Source organism: Paramisgurnus dabryanus, chromosome 8 (assembly GCF_030506205.2).
Source record: "Paramisgurnus dabryanus chromosome 8, PD_genome_1.1, whole genome shotgun sequence".
In the NCBI taxonomy this organism is placed as follows: domain Eukaryota; kingdom Metazoa; phylum Chordata; class Actinopteri; order Cypriniformes; family Cobitidae; genus Paramisgurnus; species Paramisgurnus dabryanus.
The window spans coordinates 17,258,894-17,279,233 of NC_133344.1; the positions used below are offsets into that span (position 1 = coordinate 17,258,894).

Sequence of the window (20,340 nt, forward strand, 5' to 3'; positions counted from 1 at the left end):
AACTTTATAAGTGAATGGGGCTCATGAGAGGTCTGGTTACAAGCATTCTTCAAAAATGTATACAGGTTTGTAACAAATAGGAGTGAGTAAATAAGGACAGAATTTTCATTTTGGTGTGAACTATCACTTTATTTCAGCAAAAGCTAATTATTGACACATGTAATGAGGGTATGCAACGACATCACTTTTCCACGTGACCACGCCGGAGCTCCCCCTGTTGAGTGACAAAACATTCAACAAAATGGCTGTTTTTTATAGCGGCTGCTGCAAAAACGACAATAAAACGGACTTTTATCAGATTAAATTGAATTTAGTTGGCCTTAACAGTGACAACTTGCCAAACAACCAGTAGTCTGTGAACATTGCCAGAAATTGCTTTTCCTTTTTTATGTTTGTCTTGCCTAACACTATTAAACTATCCCACCTTTGTAAAACACAAGGCTCGTCATAATGGATGTTTTTTTTTTTTAATGAAGACTCGCTAACAAAACTTTCCAATTACACAGAATAAGACTATTCATTTGTGTATTTTTATAGGATTTTTTTATCAAAACTTTGACATACCTGACATATGGCTACTGCTACTGATTTACTTCTCCTTTGAGTGGTTTTTGCAGTCTGGAAAAGGACCGCTCCAAATTTTTGTTGAATCTGTTGCACAGTCGATCACACAACTGCTTTTCACATTTTGCTGTCGCTCGGACTTTTTGACACTCAGTGGGCGTAACCGCAGTCACTTTCGCCGAAATATGAAAGCGATATTACTCCAGCCAAATATCAAAATTATCCCATGATGTACTCATCCTCAAGCACTTCGAGATACATATGTTCATCATCTTTCATACAAACAAATTTGGAGTTATTTTAGTAAATGTCCTTAGTTGCTTTTCCAAGCTTATAATGGGAGAAAACAGGGATCAGGCAACTCCTGACTTAAGCCCACAAACGTGCACCCATCATTAAAAGAAGTAATCCACACTGCTCCAATGGGTTGATAAAGATCTTTTGCGGGTAATCGACGCAATATTGTAAGAAAAATATCCCTATTTTAAACTTTATAAACTAGAATAACTAGCTTCCGTTAACGGTGCCAACTTGGACTCACGCGATTCACAAGAGTCACTGCCCAACGTACCCATGGTAACGAACGCTCACCACGCTAAAAACGCTCTCGTGAATCGCGTGAGACCAAGATGGCGCCGCTACCGGAAGCTAGTTATTAAAATTGGTCAAGTTTAAAATATAGACATTTTCCTTACAAAACCGCATCAATTACGCGCAAAAAACGTTATTACACCATTTGAGTCGAGTGGATTAACTCTGTGAGGAATGGATGCACTTTTTAGGGGTTTAAAGTCAAAAGTTGTTTCCTAACCCTTTCTTTCTCCCATAAGCTTGGAAGAGCAAGGACATTTACTAAAATAACTCCAAATATGTTTATCTGAAAGATGATGGACATGTGTATTTCGGATTGCTTAAAGGTGAGTAAATCATGGGGTAATTTTGATATTTGGCTGGAGTATCCCTTTCAGTAAATGGGGTGGGACATGATTTTATATTGAATGAAGAAAAGCTGCCACTCCATGCTAGAAAACGCAATGCAGTAAAAAAGTCTGGTTGTGTAGACATGTTAAACCTTCTCTTATTATCCATTGTCGGACTAAGTGATGTCAGCTCAGTAGGAAAGTTTTTTGAGAGCTGGAGGAAATTTGTTAACCTTTGCCTGATCGAATGTGTACGTACGGCAAAATCAAATTTTGATTTAATGTTGATGTTAACAAACATATTACACATCTTCCCCTAGATCAGCCCAACATCGATGTTCCAGAGGAGATTGTCAGTGACCGGAGTCTGGATTTGGTCTGCTATGTCCCAGATAACTGTCCCGACATGATCCCAGAGATCCACTGGATGTACACCGACTACCTGCCTGACCCTGTTTTTACCCCGGACAATGTTGAGGAGGGCAACACTGCTGTACAGTCCATCACCCTCACTTTTACACCAAGACCCATGCACAACGGTCAACAGCTGGGCTGTCGGGTCCACTACCCAAACACTCCCTATATCTATGAACGCATCATTTCTCTGGATGTCAGATGTGAGTTTTAACAGCTACATCCGTAACTTTGGCTTCTATGTCATCCTTTTGCTTCTCTGTGTATAAAACATAAAATTGTAAAAAAATTTCTAGTAAATGCATTTAGATTTTAAAATTCATAAAAGATTAACTTGTTGGACAAAATGTGTACATTTTGTTAAACACAAATCTTATTTTTTGTGATAATCCAAAAGTTTATGGGGAAAATTAATCGGCTTTTTTGCAAGGGAACCACGGTCCCACTAACTTCCAGGTTTGGCCTACAAAAATACGTCATCCTTGCGGCACTCTTTGCTGCATTCCATATATATCGGATTTAGGATATTTCCCACCTCAACCCACAAATAATATTTTGAAACAGCGCTCTTTTAATGTTACAAATAAATTCAATGACTTTTAGTGTTTCTTAATCTTTAAGACTTTATTTCCGAAAAATATTGTAAATCCTAGCAGCATATCTATTACCAACTTTTTTTTAAAGATGTAGGTCAGTTCTGAAACTCAAAACTCACAGCGGTAAAGGTTAATGAACAATTTATATATGTCTATATAATTATTGTACAGTAATTGCAGTTTGACTGATTTATTCTTGTAGACGGTCCTCGATCGGTGTGGGTAAATGTGTCTCAAGAGGTAATGGAAGGAAGATCGGTGGTCTTGCACTGTGATGTGGACAGTAATCCAGTTCCCACGATAACATGGTATTTTGGAGATGAAGAGCTGATGTCGGAAACTGCCTCAAATGCTTCGCTGTTTCTGGAGGACCTCAAACCTGAAAATGAAGGCGTTTATACATGTGTTGGTGACAATGGCTATGGGAGTATGAACACGTCCATGTATCTGGCAGTAAATTGTGAGTAAAAGTTCATGTGTTCTAGTATTACAGCTCTTAACAACCATTTGTAATGATCTGCAGGACTTTTTTGTGTGTGACATACGCACAATGCAGTGTGAAAGACCTGAAATCAAGTTTTCAGTGTGAAAAATAAACTGGAAGTCATATCAACTAAAGGAATATTCACCCAAAAATGAAAATTAGCCCATATTTTACACACCCAGGTGTATATGATAAGGATATTGTTTAATATAACTCTGACAGTGTTTGACTGATATACACCTAAAGGATGGCTTGAATATCAGTCCCTTCAGAAAAAAGCGATTATGCGATCACATGATTCAAGTCCGCATATTTATGCGGGGGCCACATTTTTTTCAAATACGCCACATACATTACAGATTTCCGCGCACAAAATATGTGGGGCTTGCATGATTTTATAATCCTTTTATTTTCATAGCTAAAAGTCACATATATCTCAGCAGAAAGTTGAAAAATGTTGCATTTACTTCACACAAGCGCAGCCATGTCCCCTGTTGCTATGGGAACGTTATGAAGTGACCAGAGTCGTATAATAATAGAGTTACGACACTCACATAGACGTCCGTTGTGTAAGAATGGAATGCGGAAGTAACAGCGTTTCATGTAGTGACCGGTAGTGACGCATAGTTCCAAACGCTGCACTGAAGCCCATTCATTTCAATGGCACCTGCTGGTAAATCGATGAAATTACCGTTTCTCTTTACATTTTCTGACATTTCATTAATATAGTCAACACTGAAATTTTATGAACTCTGCTGTAGGTAATGCTTATCGTTAATAATAACTAGTAAAAAATGTTATATTTTAATGAGTTGTATATAATGTGTGAATAATATAGATTTAATGGTTTAATATTTTATTACTGGTGGCCATCTACTTTATACTCTTTTTTTATATATTACGAGTAACACTAGGGGGCAACAGCGACAAATGCTGTAAGAAAATCACACTGCTTCACAATGCTGGCTGCTATGTGTTTCATTGTGTTTGGTAAGTAATACGAGTGATGTATCCTCGAAAATCATGTATGATTATATTAACATTTAATGTGAATTTAAAATATGAATTTAGTGTGTTTCTGTTATGCTTCACTGTTACAAATAACCGCGTTGGTGATCTTTTTTGTGATTTTAATATAGTAAAAGTGTAGGAATTATGTTTTTAGCAGATTGATAGCCATTTATATAGCCATATTTTGCTACAAAAATAAAAGATAAACGGTGTTGCTGTAGTTGGTATAGATAACCACAGTTACATTTGGGTCACAATTAACTGTTTATCTTTATTAACTGATTTACTGTATTTCCATCACTCCCTAGTAAAAAAAAAAACGTTATAAACACAGTAAGTATAGTGATCAATTCCCATTACAAGCTAATATTTACCTAAAATAGCTGAAAACCTATGCAAACAGATTGACAGCCCTGCTTGGTTTGGAACTGTAGAACGTTACATGAATCACGTGACCGCGCGGCGGCGAGATCAAAGCGTTTCGTAACTCTGTTATTATACGACTCTGGAAGTGACGTAATTACTTGACATGAACATCATTAAAAAGCTGCAAACCCCAACCGCAGTTTTTGCAAGTTCCCGCAGTTTTTTGCAAGTTCCCGCAGTTTTTTGCAAGTTCCCGCAGTTTTTTGCAAGTTCCCGCAGTTTTTTGCAAGTTCCCGCAGTTTTTGCATAAATATCCCGCATATTCCATTGCATTTTTAAGAAAACGTGCCATCAAGGTTTATTGCCCGCAACAATCACAAAAAACTACATATTTTTGGAAGCACTGAAATATGGGCTAATTTTCATTTTTTGGGTGAACTATTCTTTTAACATATTGTCTTATTTAACCGACTGCTCAGAGATTTTATGTAAAATTCAAATACAATTTTTCATCTTCCATTCTCCTAGAAAATCCAAGGTGACAATTTCAGGTCAATTCAAATTTTCTATAGCATGTTTTACAATTCATATAAATACATATTAGTACGACCAGTATGGAAGTGCGTTAAATAAATAGATATGTTCTGTTTTTTGTAAAATACATGTGCATTAGCAATGCCAACTTTAAAAACAATAGTCAAAATTAAATATCTGCATGATATTTGATATATTCATTAGGGATGCATAACGATTAATAACGATTAATCTATAGCAGAATAAAAGTTTTTGTTTACATCATATGTGTTTGTAAACTATGTATAATAACTTTGTATAGATAAATGCACACACACACATGCATGTATATATTTAAGAAAAGTTTACATTTGTATATTTATGTATAATTTATGTTATATAAATACTTAATATATAAATATATTTTTTTTCTTAAAATTATACATGCATGTGTGCTTAATTATATATACATTATTATAATACACAGGTCACAAACACACATATATGATTTAAACGAAAACTTTTATTCTGCTATAGATTAATCACAATAAATTGTTATGCATCCCTAATATTCATACATAAGACAGTATTTCGTTTATACTGTATGCTGTCTGCGTAATGTTATGTTCCAGTTTCATATGCGTTACGTAAACACACCAAAAGGAGCAGCATATGAATTCCCAAAAGAGAATTCCAGAATTGTATGCTTATTAAAAATATTTCATTTATTTCTCTGATTACATTCATATAAGACTTTTCTCATAACTGGAGCATAAAAAGGTTGTAAGAATAAAAGCTTAACCAAAAATCTATATATCTTTTCTCTGGAAGATCCTCCACGAGAGCCGTGGATCAATGAATCTCTGATAGCGCTGGAGGGAACTTCATTTACTCTACATTGCAATAGTAAGGGTAACCCCATGCCCACATTGACCTGGTTGAAGGATGGGGAGCTGGTGGGCACCATCACAGCAGAGGAGGGCTCTGTATTAGAGCTGAATGACATCACGCCACAGGCCGATGGAGTTTATCGCTGTCTAGCGGAGAATGAACACGGCAAAGCAAGCAGCTCTCTTAACATAACAGTAGAATGTAAGTCAATGCATGTAATTATCACATGATGTGAACGGCAAACATTCAATGCATAGATTACAATATTGATAAATACCTTATGAAAAAGCTACAGTGGTTGATCAAAGAAATAATAGATTCTGTAGCCAAGTAACTCTTTCACTATTTCTACTATTTCTCCAGTCGCCCCAGTTCTCCTTGATGACTCCAAGTGCACTATAGTTCGTGAAGGTGTTCATTGCATATGCATCGCCTCTGGAAACCCAGAGCCCACAATTGAATTCCACCTGCCGGACCTCAATATCACCATCAATGGGTCCAACAATCGTTACAACTTCTTCACGCACTCAGACCACTACACGTCCACAGGCATCATCAAGCTGCGGGACAAAGGCGAACGGGGGAGCAACGGCGATACCGGCGTCCACGTTCACTGCAGCATCAGCAACATATACGGATCTGAGACCATCCGCTTAGAACTGCAGCAGGAAAGTAAGTAGATCATCGACAAAAACACAAGTACAGATAACAACAAAATACTTCAATTTAAAAGTTTAAAAAAAGCTTTAGCCATGTTTAACACCCAACCTGATCTCACAGGAATTTGTTTGTATTTTATGAGTTGGCTGATTCGAAACATACGAAAGTGAAATTATACCAAAACATTTGAAGAGCTCAGATGTAATACCATCTAAGTGCGTCTGACATGTTTTTTTGTAAATAATGTATATAATGACCTGTATTATATAATATATTATATTATATTATACAATATAATATACATGCTGAGACTATTCGGTTAATATCATTATCTCATTTTTGATGGAGGTGGTGTTTAACGGCTTTTGCATTTGAGCTCCTCATTTGATTATTAGGGGAAAAAAAAATAATTTGCAACCCCTAACTCCGCCCCTAAACCCAGTGTCTCAGGGGTGATAGCAAATCATACAAGAGTGTACAAATTTGGTCGTATGGATTCATACGAATCAGCCACTAAAGTTTTATCTTTTATCAACCTATACAGCAAAAAAAAGATTTCAAATATAATTTTAAATATATTACAAATGTAAAAAAAATAAATAGGTCATTATAAATATGTTAATACAAAAATGTATTTTTAACAATTTTTAATTTTTTGGCCATTTTTTGTGCATTTATATTCACACAACATTAAAAGAAAAATGTGTATGTTAAACATAACAGGTTTAAAAAGGATCAAATTAAATATTAAAATTACTTATAATTTTATATTTTATTCATACTTATATATTTTATAATTTATACATTTTATGCAACTTGTATAATTTGGCCAACAAAAATATATTTTTTGTCGTATGGGTTGTAAAATTAAAAATGCATTTGTTGCCCCTGAGATACATTTTAAAATATATGTTAATATATGAAGGTAAAGGGGACATAGCATGGAAATCTGACTTTTTCCATGTTTAAGTGTTAATAATTGGGTCCCCAGTGCTTCTATCAACCTAGAAAATGTGAAAACACATGAAAATCATTGAAATGTGGCTCCCTTTGTGATGTCAGAAGGGGATAATACCCTTAATCTGCACTATCCAACCACTTCACTGCCATTTAGTGCAGAGAGAGAGAAAATAATTGACAGCACAATTGAGTTTTTATTTCAACAAACCACCATCATAATGATCAGTGTTTGCATTTCATCCACTTATTTGCATATTGAAGGACATCATAAACGGCACATTTTTGCTCACAATTACAAAGTGGCAATTTTAATGTGTTATAATAAATTATCTATATGGTATTTTGAGCTCAAACTTCACATATGTACTCTGGGGACATCAAAGTTTTATTATACATCATAGTCTTTTGAAATGTCCCCTTAAAACAAAAAATATTTTCAAAGTGTATTAAGCATATATTTAAAACATAGTTTTGGCCAGTGAAATGTATTGATTTGCCATATGGAAAGAAATTAATTTTTAAGTTTTAATCCTAAACTCTTTTCAGAAGACAAGACTAAATATCTTAGGTCATTTTGCTTCTCAAGTAAATGTACCGTTTAATTGTTGAATATTGTACTGGTAGACAAGACAAAAATACTAAGTAAAAAAATCCATGTTGTGTAGTGCTAACTTAATTTTGAGTTACAGTATCATTTGTAAGCCGCTATATACGATTCCTGTATGTACTATTTCAGAAAAATACATGATGGCAGTCATAGTGGGGACTATTGGAGGTGTGGCGGTCATCGCCTTCATCATCGCAGCTGTGAGATACGTAGGCCAGAACAATAAAAAGTAAGTATCTTTCATAAGACAACAAAGGGAATAAAAGAGTTTCATGACCACAAAGTGTTAAACTCCCAAGCCTAGTCATCCATTTTCAGTTTTATTTTAGTTTGTTTGTTTTTGGCATTTGGTTTTCAAGCCATAACCCACTCACAGATGATCCAATCTGATTGCTTGTTAAGATGGTGACCGTGCAGTGAAACTGCAGACTAACAGAACCATTGCCGGTTCAATTGTCCCTCCATTGCTTTTAGCCTCAAACCCCTGAACTCTGCAGCAGCTACTATCTTTTCGCTATATCATTCTGCCACCAAAAACAAAAAGAAATCGTTCATTGGAAAACAAGCGAAACAAAAACACCCCCAAACACGACACTGTGGCACAATGGCCATTTTATTTAAGGGTGAAAATGATCCCCTTGTGTTAAAATGGATGCCCAGGCTTAAAGGAACCGTTGACCCAGAAATTAAAGTTCTGTCATGTTTCATTAACCATCATGTCAGTCCAAACTCAGATCATTTTCTTTCTTATGTGAAACACAAACAAAGATTTATCACTACTGTATGGCAAAGACTTTTTTTTAGATATTAATTGGAAATTCTGCTATATATTACAAGCCATACAAAGGCAATATTCACCCTCAGTCCATCCTGTAGGTCGAGTTTAGCTCCATCCCTGAATCAGCTTATAAATGTCTTTAAAGGAAAACACAATGGTTTTTAATATTTTGCTATGTTCTTACCTCAACTTAGATGAATAAATACATACCAATCTTTTTTCAATGCGTGCACTTAATCTTTGTACAGCGCTTCTTGAATGTGTTAGCATTTAGCCTAGCCCCATTCATTCATATGGCTCCAAACAGAAGTTTTATTTACTTAATCGTGTAACTACTCATGTAACAGTCTTTAAATATGGAAAACATGGAAGTGTTTGGTGGCTTTTAAATTCATCCATGTTTGGAACCATAGGAATGAATGGGGCTAGGCTTAATGCTAACACATTCATGAAGCGCTGTACAAAGATTAAGTGCACGCATTGAAAAAAGATAGGTATGTATTAATTCATCTAAGTTGAGGTAAGAACATGGTAAAATATTGAAAAACTGTGGTGTTTTCCTTTCAATACTTGGAAATTAGGTTAAACATCGTTGAAATTTGATTGGTTCTCAAAGGATTCTTAAATACGCCAACCTAGCTCGATAGCCTTTTATCTTAGCCCCCCTTCATTTGCATTGCATAGACAAAAGCAGCTTACTGTAGATGTCGCGTTTAAGGACAAAGTATAGACGGTTTCATCGGACGCACGTGATACACGTCTGGATCCGAACCTTGCTTCCGGTTTCGTTTTTTTAATGGTCTGACTAGTTGCTAAACTGATCTCTTGAACAAATGCCTCGTAGAAAATAACAAATGTTTTGGTTTCCTAGGTAATCTATGTGTTGTGTTTTTTTTGCTTATTATGTAAATAAACTACGTTTAAAGAACTTTGTTGTCATTTATTCTTAGCGGAGTTTACCGGAAGTTACGTGCGCACCGCGACAGCCACTTGTTTATGTTGTTACTGCTGAAACGGTCTATAGGCCATTTTTTACGTGTCCGTGTACAGTGCGTATGATGCAATTTTCGACATCAGAAGACTGCACGCGTATTACAGTATACGTGCACTGCCAGATTTTCTATACCCTGCATACATTGTAGGCGTAAGTTGTGCATGCGCCTACAGGTAAATGGTATTATGTAGCACAGGAGATGCATTGCATTTTGGCGCAATACGCATGCATCGAATGTCTGTGTACACAAACGAGTCAAACTATACTTTACAAGGCTGTGAATACGTTAAAAAAAACTAAATACCATTCGTGTTTTACAAAAGAAAGAAAAACACATTCAGCTTTGGGACGACATGAGGCTGTGTGCACAATGACATCATTTTTATTTCGGGGGAAACTGTTCCTTTAAAGTGTTGCCGCCAGTCAGCTAGCTTGTAGTATTGTTGAGTGCGAGACAGAGTCTGATCCTCTGACTCCACCCTCCTCAGAGAGAATGGTAACCCTGGGCAGGACGTGGGATCTAAAGTGGAGAATCCCTCAATGTTCTACAGCGCAGTCAAGAAGGACAAACAGAGTCTCAGGAAAAAAGTGGTGAGATATTACAATGATGAAGCAATTACACAGTTTTTACCTGCAAAGTGATCATACAGATTTAAAGCGAGTAGACAATACAATACAACTTGTCTGTGTGGCAAATGATTATATATATATATATATATAAATATATATAAACACTGGCCCTTCTCTTGTTGTTATTAGCTTTCCACACTAAGCATTAATAGACATTTCAAAACAAATTTTTTTGTGAAGTTATTTTTAGTGACCTGAAAAATGAAACGAATTTAGCATTCGCTAGTACGCATCCCTATCGAAGTTAATGGTTACTTGAATACCAAAGTACACACTGTTTAATGCCTACTTCTAGTACACTCTCAAAAAACAAGGTACAAAGGTTGATATTTGAGAGGTCCTAATATGCACCATTTAGATACAGATATGTTTACATTTGGCACCAATAGGTACCTTTGAGCTACTAATATGCACTGTTTAGGTAGAAAGGTCTACTTTTTAAAGGGTACCATCTTTTGTACCTTTTTTCCTGAGATTGCAGATTACAAAGTGTGGCGTGCTACCTTGACCTCGTCAAGTTGCTTGTGGGTGACATCCAGTTGTACATGAAAATCTTGTCAAAAAACTTTTAAACGAGGTGGCTAATTTGTATGAAATAGTACGAAGTGAATTGTACCAAAACATATGATTATAAAACAAACAGTAATAGTCCCTTTCACACATACATTCTTTACTGTTATACCACGGGTCTGTTGAATACTGTATTCTGATTGGCTAAGAAATGTTCCGTGGGTATGCGGGTGATTCTCACGAAAACTTGGTTTTAAAAATGTCAAGCATGAAAATGTAAAAATTGCTTGAATTTACTTTTTTTCCCACCAGACATTGAAAAACAAAGTCTGGAGTAAATGGGAAGATTAATTTAAACACTTTTACTTATCATTTAATACTTTTTGTAACATAATTTAAAAAATCTCATTACCGCAACAGTCAGAAAACATCAACACTGACATATTTTCAAAATGACATGACAAACCTGAAAGAACATAATTTGGAGATTCTGCACATGCATTTAAAATCAAAGTATTATGCTTCTATTAATTAAATTAACATTTATTAAGCATCTGTTGCGGTAATGATAATCAAAATGTCGTGTAAGCATTCTGACAAGACAATATTTCAAATTAACTGTAAAAAAATGATCTTACCTTGTAGCCATCTTGAAGTAACTGGTCCATGTGCTTGGTCACTCAAAATCAAACTTTATTAAAATTCTGTATGTGTGCTTAAACTGTTCTCAAAAAGTGTTGCGGAGGATGAGAACATCAGGCATGGACACATCATTTTCCTAATTTTTCTTCATTATTATTATTATACATGAATATTCAGTAAATATTTTTTCTGTCATCTAAAGTAGTCTAGCAAAACATCCATTTATTTTTTTTCTAAATATTTTTGTGTTAATTTGATTAAATTACAACATAATGCATGTTCAAACACAGCCGGACACATTGCGGTAATGAGAATTTCAGCAGAAAATGAGATAAAATTGACAAATTATAAATTCTTATGTTGAAATCACACATTGTGCAAGGTAGAACACAGTATTGTGTTAATTCTGATGCTTTTTAATATTACTATATTACACATTTTATAGCTAAAATCATTAGTGCGTGGTGTTTCAATGGTTTCGTGAGAATCACCCATGCATTAATTTCTGATAACCGCACACCTAACTTGTCAAATGTCTTAAAAATAGGCATCAGAGCAATGTTTGTGGTAACCGTGGTATAAGAGGAATAATTGACTCCGGTCCTTTGAATTATTTGAAAATTATGCACACTCCGCTTCGCGTCGTGCCTCATTGCACCTTGGGTGTGCATTATTTTCTTATAATTCAATGGCCCGTCGTCAATTATTCCTTACATAATTTACTGGTAAATTGCAGTTAACAGATAATGAACGTTTCTTGTAAATTAGTGCTGCCAATTTACCAGTAAGAGAGGTTGTAAGATTACCAGTAATTTACTGGAAATGGATTGGAAATGTCCATGGATTGTACCAGAAGCTCAAAATTATGATATTTGGAAGACACTTACTGTACACAATTCAAATGTGCAAAATACAGCTATTTATTTAGACAAACAACTTTTGATTGGCCGAGAAGACATAACTGGAGAAGAGATGGAGTTGTGGCTAAAAGGGAAACAGTAAGCGCCAAAATCATGTGAAATCTTGCCAAATGAGCGCTGTTTTTATCCTAATCCCACCCCAAACTTTATCCTAAACCCAACATTTCATGGGATTTAGGCCATAGCTGTATCCCTTCTAGCCAAAACCAAGAGGTTGAAGGCATTTGCATTCTCCTCACAATTATGAGGGTAGATGTAGGATTCACAGATAGATCAATGAGTATGGAAGCCTCATGATTGTAACAACCATTTGAAGTGTCACAAAATGTGGAAATTATGATATACATTATGGGATTTTTCATTATTGATCGTACATTGTACAGAGGTCAATTATCGTACATCTGGCAACACTGCATGGAATTCCTGTGTGAAAGAGGCTAATGATACCCCGCCCCTAACACCACACCTCTAAACCCAACGTGACAGCGGCGACAAAAACCTACAAATTTGATCGTACAACTTCATACGAATTAACCACATCATAAAATCTGTATGAATTGTGTTGAGCGCTTTTATCCAAAACTTACAAAAGTGGGAAAAAAACTGATTCGTCTTATAGGGACAGTAGTATGAGAAGTGCAATTCAAATTTACTTTTAACTTACAAAGTTTCAAAATTTCTTAGAGATGCAAAAAAATGTATACTCATATTTTGTGTAATGTATGTAATAATTTAAGCCAAGAAATACATCAGAGATATAATGCCAATTCAAGCGCATTGCATTGTGGGATGCGTATTCTGTGCAGTGTGATGATGCATATGTTTAGATGTAGTACAATGTTTGCACTTTGCATGCGACTCTGTTACAGTAGTAACAGCCATCATTACAATGCCGAGTGTGGATGGCGTGTCACAACTGAGAGTCCCAGCGTTGCCTGTGCTTACACCACTATTCTCTCCTCTTTCATTGCTTCTCTGCATTCTCTGTTTCTCTGTCCCTAACATAGCTTAAGACTGAGCTCCTGGGCTCAAAGTTTAACTCCATCCTAGAGGAAGGCACGGTAAGACATTTAAGATGAGCATGCAAAGAAATGGGTGGAGGTGAAATACACTGCAGTTAGACAACAACAAAATATAAAAAAATTGGGGGGGGGAATCCAGTTTCTACCACAATAAATTAATGAATTAATTACAGCTGTTTTCTGCTGCTGCCTTAAAGCTAACAGATCACCATGTAGGCTACTTGCTAACTCATTCTGTTCAGTAGCTAATAGCTAACTGTCTGCTTTTAAGATTGTTTTGTTTAAGACTTTTATTATGACGTTACTGAGATTGACGTTGTAGTACTAACTATTGCCCTTGCATTTTCTTCAAAGGGAGATGACAGCGATTACCAGTCTGTTGGCTCGGTTGGAGTCATGGAGAGGCAAGAGTTAAATTATGCCGCCCTTGAATTTCTCCACGGGCGACACCGGGATGGAAGCTTCAGGAGGGCTGACGGTGACGGCAGTGACTACACTGAAATTAAGACTAAATGAACCGCGATTCTTCCCTGATGCCTCGGCCAAACGGGACACGGTGACCACTAGAGCCCACTCATTCATTAGGCCCCAACGATTCGATATTTTACACATTTTAATGCTTTAGTTTACACAAAAATGTACTTTCGGTTATCATTTACTCATCCGTAAACACATTTTGAGTTCCTTTTGTGTCTTTTTGAAGTTCCATACAATGAAAGTGAATTGTATAGGGAATAAGGAAAGATATGGCCTCCGAAGACTTACACTTTCATGATGATTTATCGTAATTTTACACCGCAAAAAATTAAATTCTTACTTAGTATTTTTGTCTTGTTTTCAGTAGAAATATCTAAAAATTCTTAAATGAAGATGTATTTTCTTGATGAGCAAAATTACCTAAAAAATAAGTCTAGTTTATAGACAAAAAATATACTTAAGTCAATTTGTGCTTTAAACAAGCAAAATGATCTGCCAATGGGCTGAGAAAATTTTGCTTAAATTATGTATTTAAGATTTTTTTTTACTTATTTTTAGATTTTTTTTCTCACCCCATTGGCAGAAATGTTTGGTTGTTTTAAGCCCAAATTTACTTAAAGGTGCAGTGTGTAATTTTTAGAAGGATCTCTTGACAGAAATGCGAAATAATATACAAAACTATATTATCAGGGGTGTATAAAGACCTTTTATAATGAACCGTTATGTTTTTATTACCTTAGAATGAGACGTTTTTATCTACATACCGAGGGTCCCCTTACATGGAAGTCGCCATTTTGTGCCACCATGTTGTGCCATACAGAAGCCCTTAACGGACAAACCTTTTTACTAAGTTGTCTTCGAAGATGACATGTTTGTCCGGTGGTGGCTACCGTAGTTTCTCTATGCGTTTCAAAAGTGAGGGGTGAGCAGTGAACTGAGCCATTAGATGCAATTTGAAACCTCACCACTAGATGTCGCTAAAATTTACACACTGCGCCTTTAAATTGTACATTTTTTGTCTAAAAACTATTAGACTTATTTTTTTTAGGCAATTTTTCTTATCAAAATTTTTTTTCTCATCTTGATACAAGAATTTTTTGATATTTGTACTGAAAACAAGACAAAAATATTAAGTTAGAAAGTCAATTTTGCAGTGTTATTGCATTGTTTGAAATGTCATCTTTTGTGTTCAATGAAATGAAGAAAGAAATGCGGCTTTGTAACAACATGAGTAAATTATGCCAGATATTTTTAGGAAAGCGCTGTCTCAATGTAGATGTTAGTGTACACAAAGCATTGACACGCCTTCCTTACGCCCCTAGTTTTTCATTTTTTTATCCGTTTCTTTATATATGTTTTAGGAATATATGTTAACCTGTTTTTGCCTGTAATCATACCAGATATTTTTGTCTTTTCACACTTTTTTCTATTAGAAGCGTTACAGGATTCACCTGGTTGAGAAACTTGAAAAGGAAAATTTGAAATCTTGTTTCCCAACAGTTTGTGAGAACTGGTATGGTTAGCAGGCGAGTCTTAGTAACTAGTGGTCTTCTTCACTGTGTCTGCTGTAAGTCGAAACATCAGGGAACGAGGCACCGTGTGGTCCTCGATGTAAAAGCGCTCTACCCAGTTTTGGGTTTGTTTGGAGGGACTAATACTCTCTCAGACGCAGCCGTTGTCTTTTTTTTTGTGTATCTGTCGACACACAGTATATTCATCTGCTGATACTTACAATATATACCCTGACGTGATTGTTTAAGGAATTGTTCACTCAAAAATATAAATGATTTAATCGAGGGTGACCATATACGTGCCATTTTACCCAGACACGTCCTGGCCAGGATTTCAGATGTGTCCTTCGGAAGTCGCATTTGTTTATCGCATACGTCATGGAGGTTTATATCTCAGGTTCTATTTCGGAAAAGCAACCGTTAGATTTCATGTTAATAAGAAATTTGTATGTCAATTATTTTATAATCTTTCTAACTGAAATGTGAGAACCTCAATGACGTATACACTGGACAAATGTGACTTCTGGAGGACGCAACCGAAATCCTGTCCAGAAAGGGTCCGGTTAAAAAAGCACGTATGGTCACCTAAATGTAATCACCCTCATGTCTTTTTGAAACACAGCAGAAGCAAAAATCTTGTGCAATGACATGAGAGTGAGTAAATGATGACTGGCTTTTCATTTTTGGGTGAGCTGTCCCTTTAATTGGTTGGATTTCAATGGTAGCCTAAATTGATACTGAGTTTTTATTTATAACATTATTTATTTGCATTTATAAATGAAAACAGACCAGTAACTGAATTTAAAACTGGTTTATTGAAAGGTTGCTGGATTTACTTATTCCCCAAAGCTCTTTATTCTTCTATTTATACACATTATAAAACGAGAAAAGTTGGATCAACTTAAAAAATTACTTCAATTGGTAACACTTAAAAAAAAAAAATTTTTCAATTGAATTCCTAGATTTGTATCAAATAGGAGTAAAATCAGGTTACACTTTAAAAAAAAAATATATATACTGGGTTGTTTCAACCTTTTGTTGGGTTAAATATAAATATTTTCTTGGTTGATTTGCCCTAAAGGCTGGGTTTGTTTCTTTTAAACCCAAACGCTGGGTTGACAATAACCCAGCATTTTTTAAGTGTAATAGTACAGTCCTGGTGCAAATTGCAATCTTATAGAGTAAAGCTAAGGACTGATATAGAAAAGTCATACTGAATATTACAAAAATATTACGAGATTAATAGATCATTGTAATTTTTTTTAACTAATATATCAGAAAAAAACACTCAACAGGAAAGGAAGGTGCTTTGTCATGTCATGTTTTGTGTAATTATGTAATCCTCTGGTAAGGTTGTGTCCGATAGAAGTTAGGTGGTCAATATTTTCGATCCGCCCTTGCAATACAATTAAACTAATAGATTAATAAGTAATTATATTCAATTAATCCTGCATTCAAACAGGGTATACCAGTGTATGTAAATATTCTGCATGATATATAGTTCTGGGTTGTGAACCTCTTGACTGCACAACAAGAACATACATTGCGCTACAATGGTGTATATTTTGCAGAAAATCAAACACAACGTGACATTATATAATGTGCATTAACGTACACAAATCTTCACAAATGTTTATTTATTTGTTAGCAAATATTTGCCTTTATAAATCAAACCTAATTTTTCACTCTGAGTGTTGTAAAGAATATTTGTATGTATCTGACTGTGTGATGGCAATAATCTTGATCACAATATAATATTGTTTACTCATTGACATAATAATGCAGAAATCAATTGTCAATCTTTATTTAAATAAATAGCACTGTTCATTCATAATAATTTGTAATTTGATGTTCTGTGCTCTTTTTCTTTCTTTTTTGTTTAATAAAAGTCTCCGGTATCGAATTGATGTAATTCTTATTTAAAGATGCATTGTGTCACTTTTAGAAGGATCTTTTGACAGAAATGCAATATAATAATATACACAACTATATTATCAGTGGTGTACAAATGCCTTGCATAATGAACTTTATTATTTTTTTTATATCTTACATTGAGCCGTTTTTATCTTCATACACCAGAGGTTTCCTTACATGAAAGTCGCTGTCATGTTTCTACAGTGGCCCTAAATGGACAAACTGTCCTAAAGAGCACATTTTGTCCCTACGTTCTCACCGGCGACATGTTTGTCCTGTGGTGGCTACCGTATGTATTTTGAAATTGAGGGGTGAGCTGTTGACTGCAATTTGCATTCTCATTACTAGATGCCACTAAAATTCACACACACCACCTTTAATAGTGAAAAATAGACAAAATGGAAAAACAGTTAAACATAAAACTAGTAATAGAGTAATTTAAGTTCCTTTAACATAACCAACAAAGAAAATATATTATATATAAAACATTGGGCTAATATTAGTTAGAAGAGTTTAGGGTTTAGATTAAGCCAGGACTAGACTAGTTATATATAGTTTTTTCTAACAAAAAGAAACGTACAAAAACATTGTTTACATCTTGAGACAAAACAATATCATCACTTAAAACTCATCTTTGAGCATCATAACAGCATATGTAAAAAAAATTTTTCCTGTGACAGTCATTTCTACTTGCTTTATAATAGTTTAAATGTAACTGTACACCCTTTTCTCATTTAGTATTGGCTATGCAGATGAATGAATATGCAAATTGGTCCCCGCCTCCACTTAATCGCACATAGATATCAGACCATAGATATATATGTACATAGATTCCACATTCGGCAGTGTCAGACAAAGCACTAAGATCTTTCTGAAGTGTTGATAGTCTCATACAGGGATTCTTCTGTCTTTATTGTAGTCATATAGACATGTTTGTCATCTTTTGGTGTCTTATTTCCTCGTCTCCTCCTGTCAAAAGAAATTAATCTTCATTTAGTTGTCAGACGGACCCCTTAAAAAATAGACATTAAAATATCCATATTTGAAGCTTAGAATCATTATAACATTTTATCCAGGGACAATGGATGGAAAATAGCCTTTGGCTAATTCTGGTGCATTTATAGAATTTTTTTCTTATTAATGTGCAATGTCCCTGATAACTAAATAAAAATAAATAATAAAAAAATGTGTTTGTTATTTGCAATATATAATGTATTGCGAAGTTACATTGTATTTGTACATTGCAATGGAATCAACAATATTAGACACAATACCACATTTTAAAAATACTAAATGATCATATGAACACACATTTAAACACAACCTCTTATCAAGCAGATTTATCAATTGTCAATAACAACAATGCTTAATGTGACTGCATCAATATCTTTTCAACTCTTGTTTAATAAAAAAAATGACACAATTATATTTGTGCTTTTTTAAAGTTCTTACCGTAAGTAAAGGACCGTCATAGCCACAAAGATGACGACATTAAAAACAACTAAAATAATACAAAATATCCAAGGCGTAGACAAACTCCCACTTACTAAAAAATAAAATACAGAAAAAAGGGAACAGAAGAAATTTTAGGCATTGTAAAATCAAATGTTTACCATTTTAATGCGCACTGTGGCAACAAAGAAAGGGAAAAACGAATCAAATGTAAAATATGAATTATTTCGCATTTCACATTTACAACATTTGTTTTGCCCCAGACTCCTGGAGGTCCTGTTTCCCCAAATATGATACAAACACAATGAACGTATTCTGCCTACCTTTGTGAGTTTCAGAGAAACTGTTCACCGGGATTTCCATCTGTTCCCCACCCAATTCATTCACACTGATACATTCGACGGTTGAGTTGAGGTGGCTGAAGCCAGAGATGGAGATGTTACTCATACTGTAGTCCTCTCTTGAAGTAGAAATACTGTAAAAATCAGGGGCAACAGCCAAAAGTGGCCAGGAAATATCGGCCAATGGAATACCATCACTGACACACACACAGGTCAATTTATCACCCCAAAGAGAGCAACTGGAGGTGTTTCGAATTCTGGGAGCAACTGGAAAGAAATGAATAACAGCGAAGCTCTTGAACGTACCTCAGATTTGACATATATTAAATTCATCTAACATGGAACAAGATATCTATTGCCTTGTCCTGAATAAAACATTAAGGTATATTGCTAGGATGTCAAGAGGCCCTGGGTTGCTGCGTTGTTTTGAATAAATTTGGACAAATCCAACAGTGTGTTTAAATCATGGTTTATTTAAACCAGCAGTAGTCCCCGGTTTGATCCCTAGCTGGGTCAGGAGGCCTTTTTGTGTGGAGTTTGCATGTTTTCCCTGTGTAGGCGCGCAGGTTTACTCCGGGTACTCCGGATTTCTTCCACAGACCAAAGACATGCAGGTTAGGTATTGGAGATGTCAAATTGCCCCTCTCGCAAGGTGTACTGATCAAATTTTGTGGACAAATATGTGTAAAGATTAACCGGTTCTCTCCATGAATATAACCATAGATGCTGAATGATGTTAAAAATAAATAAATAAACCAACAGTGGGCAGAGCAATTGAGGAAAACATGACTTGAGCACCTCAGCCCCTGCCAGCTGAGAGACTCAAACCAGTGACCTTCAGATTACAAGCACAACTCTCTAACCAATAGGCTATAACCTGAAATACATTTTAATACCAGATACATGTTCTGCTGGTCTTAATATCAATGTTAATGTGCGCCTTAGAAACCAGAAATAAAGAAACATTCTTAAAAAGAAAGAGTGCCTATTGTGTACCATTACAGAGAGAGTATATCTTATGAATAAAATAATCAAACGTACATCTTACTTTCAGGATCACACTCGTTTCTGTCCGGATATTTCCATTAAATATCACTGTGCATGTGAGCTTAGTTTTGTGGTGCTCAGGCTCAGGATCAAAAGACAGTAACGAATATTCTTTG

At 35.2% G+C, this 20,340-nt stretch overlaps 1 protein-coding gene and 1 long non-coding RNA gene across 10 annotated transcripts in view; one reads left to right on the forward strand and one right to left on the reverse strand.

Annotated features, from left to right (window-relative positions):
- mag (myelin associated glycoprotein) overlaps positions 1-17,373 on the forward strand; it is a 35,491-nt gene extending 18,118 nt beyond the window's left edge. For 6 of the 9 annotated variants that reach the window (XM_065280761.2, XM_065280767.2, XM_065280762.2 and 3 more), the window contains exons 6-13: positions 1,805-2,101; positions 2,697-2,954; positions 5,700-5,960; positions 6,123-6,431; positions 8,116-8,215; positions 10,247-10,349; positions 13,468-13,521; positions 13,837-17,373. In XM_065280761.2, the coding sequence (XP_065136833.1) occupies positions 1,805-2,101; positions 2,697-2,954; positions 5,700-5,960; positions 6,123-6,431; positions 8,116-8,215; positions 10,247-10,349; positions 13,468-13,521; positions 13,837-13,998 (1,544 nt within the window). In that variant the 3' untranslated portion in view covers positions 13,999-17,373. Of the gene's footprint in view, positions 1-1,804; positions 2,102-2,696; positions 2,955-5,699; positions 5,961-6,122; positions 6,432-8,115; positions 8,220-10,246; positions 10,350-13,467; positions 13,522-13,836 lie in introns of those variants that run through there. The other 3 variants (XM_065280769.2, XM_065280770.2, XM_065280771.2) reach the window with 3 other exon arrangements.
- On the reverse strand, positions 16,213-19,662 carry LOC135770878 (uncharacterized). The gene is made up of 3 exons (XR_010542794.2): positions 19,160-19,662; positions 18,837-18,930; positions 16,213-18,353 (listed from the first exon to the last, which is right to left on the reverse strand). It is a non-coding gene; the product is annotated as an uncharacterized lncRNA (long non-coding RNA).
- Positions 19,663-20,340: the final 678 nt, after the last annotated feature.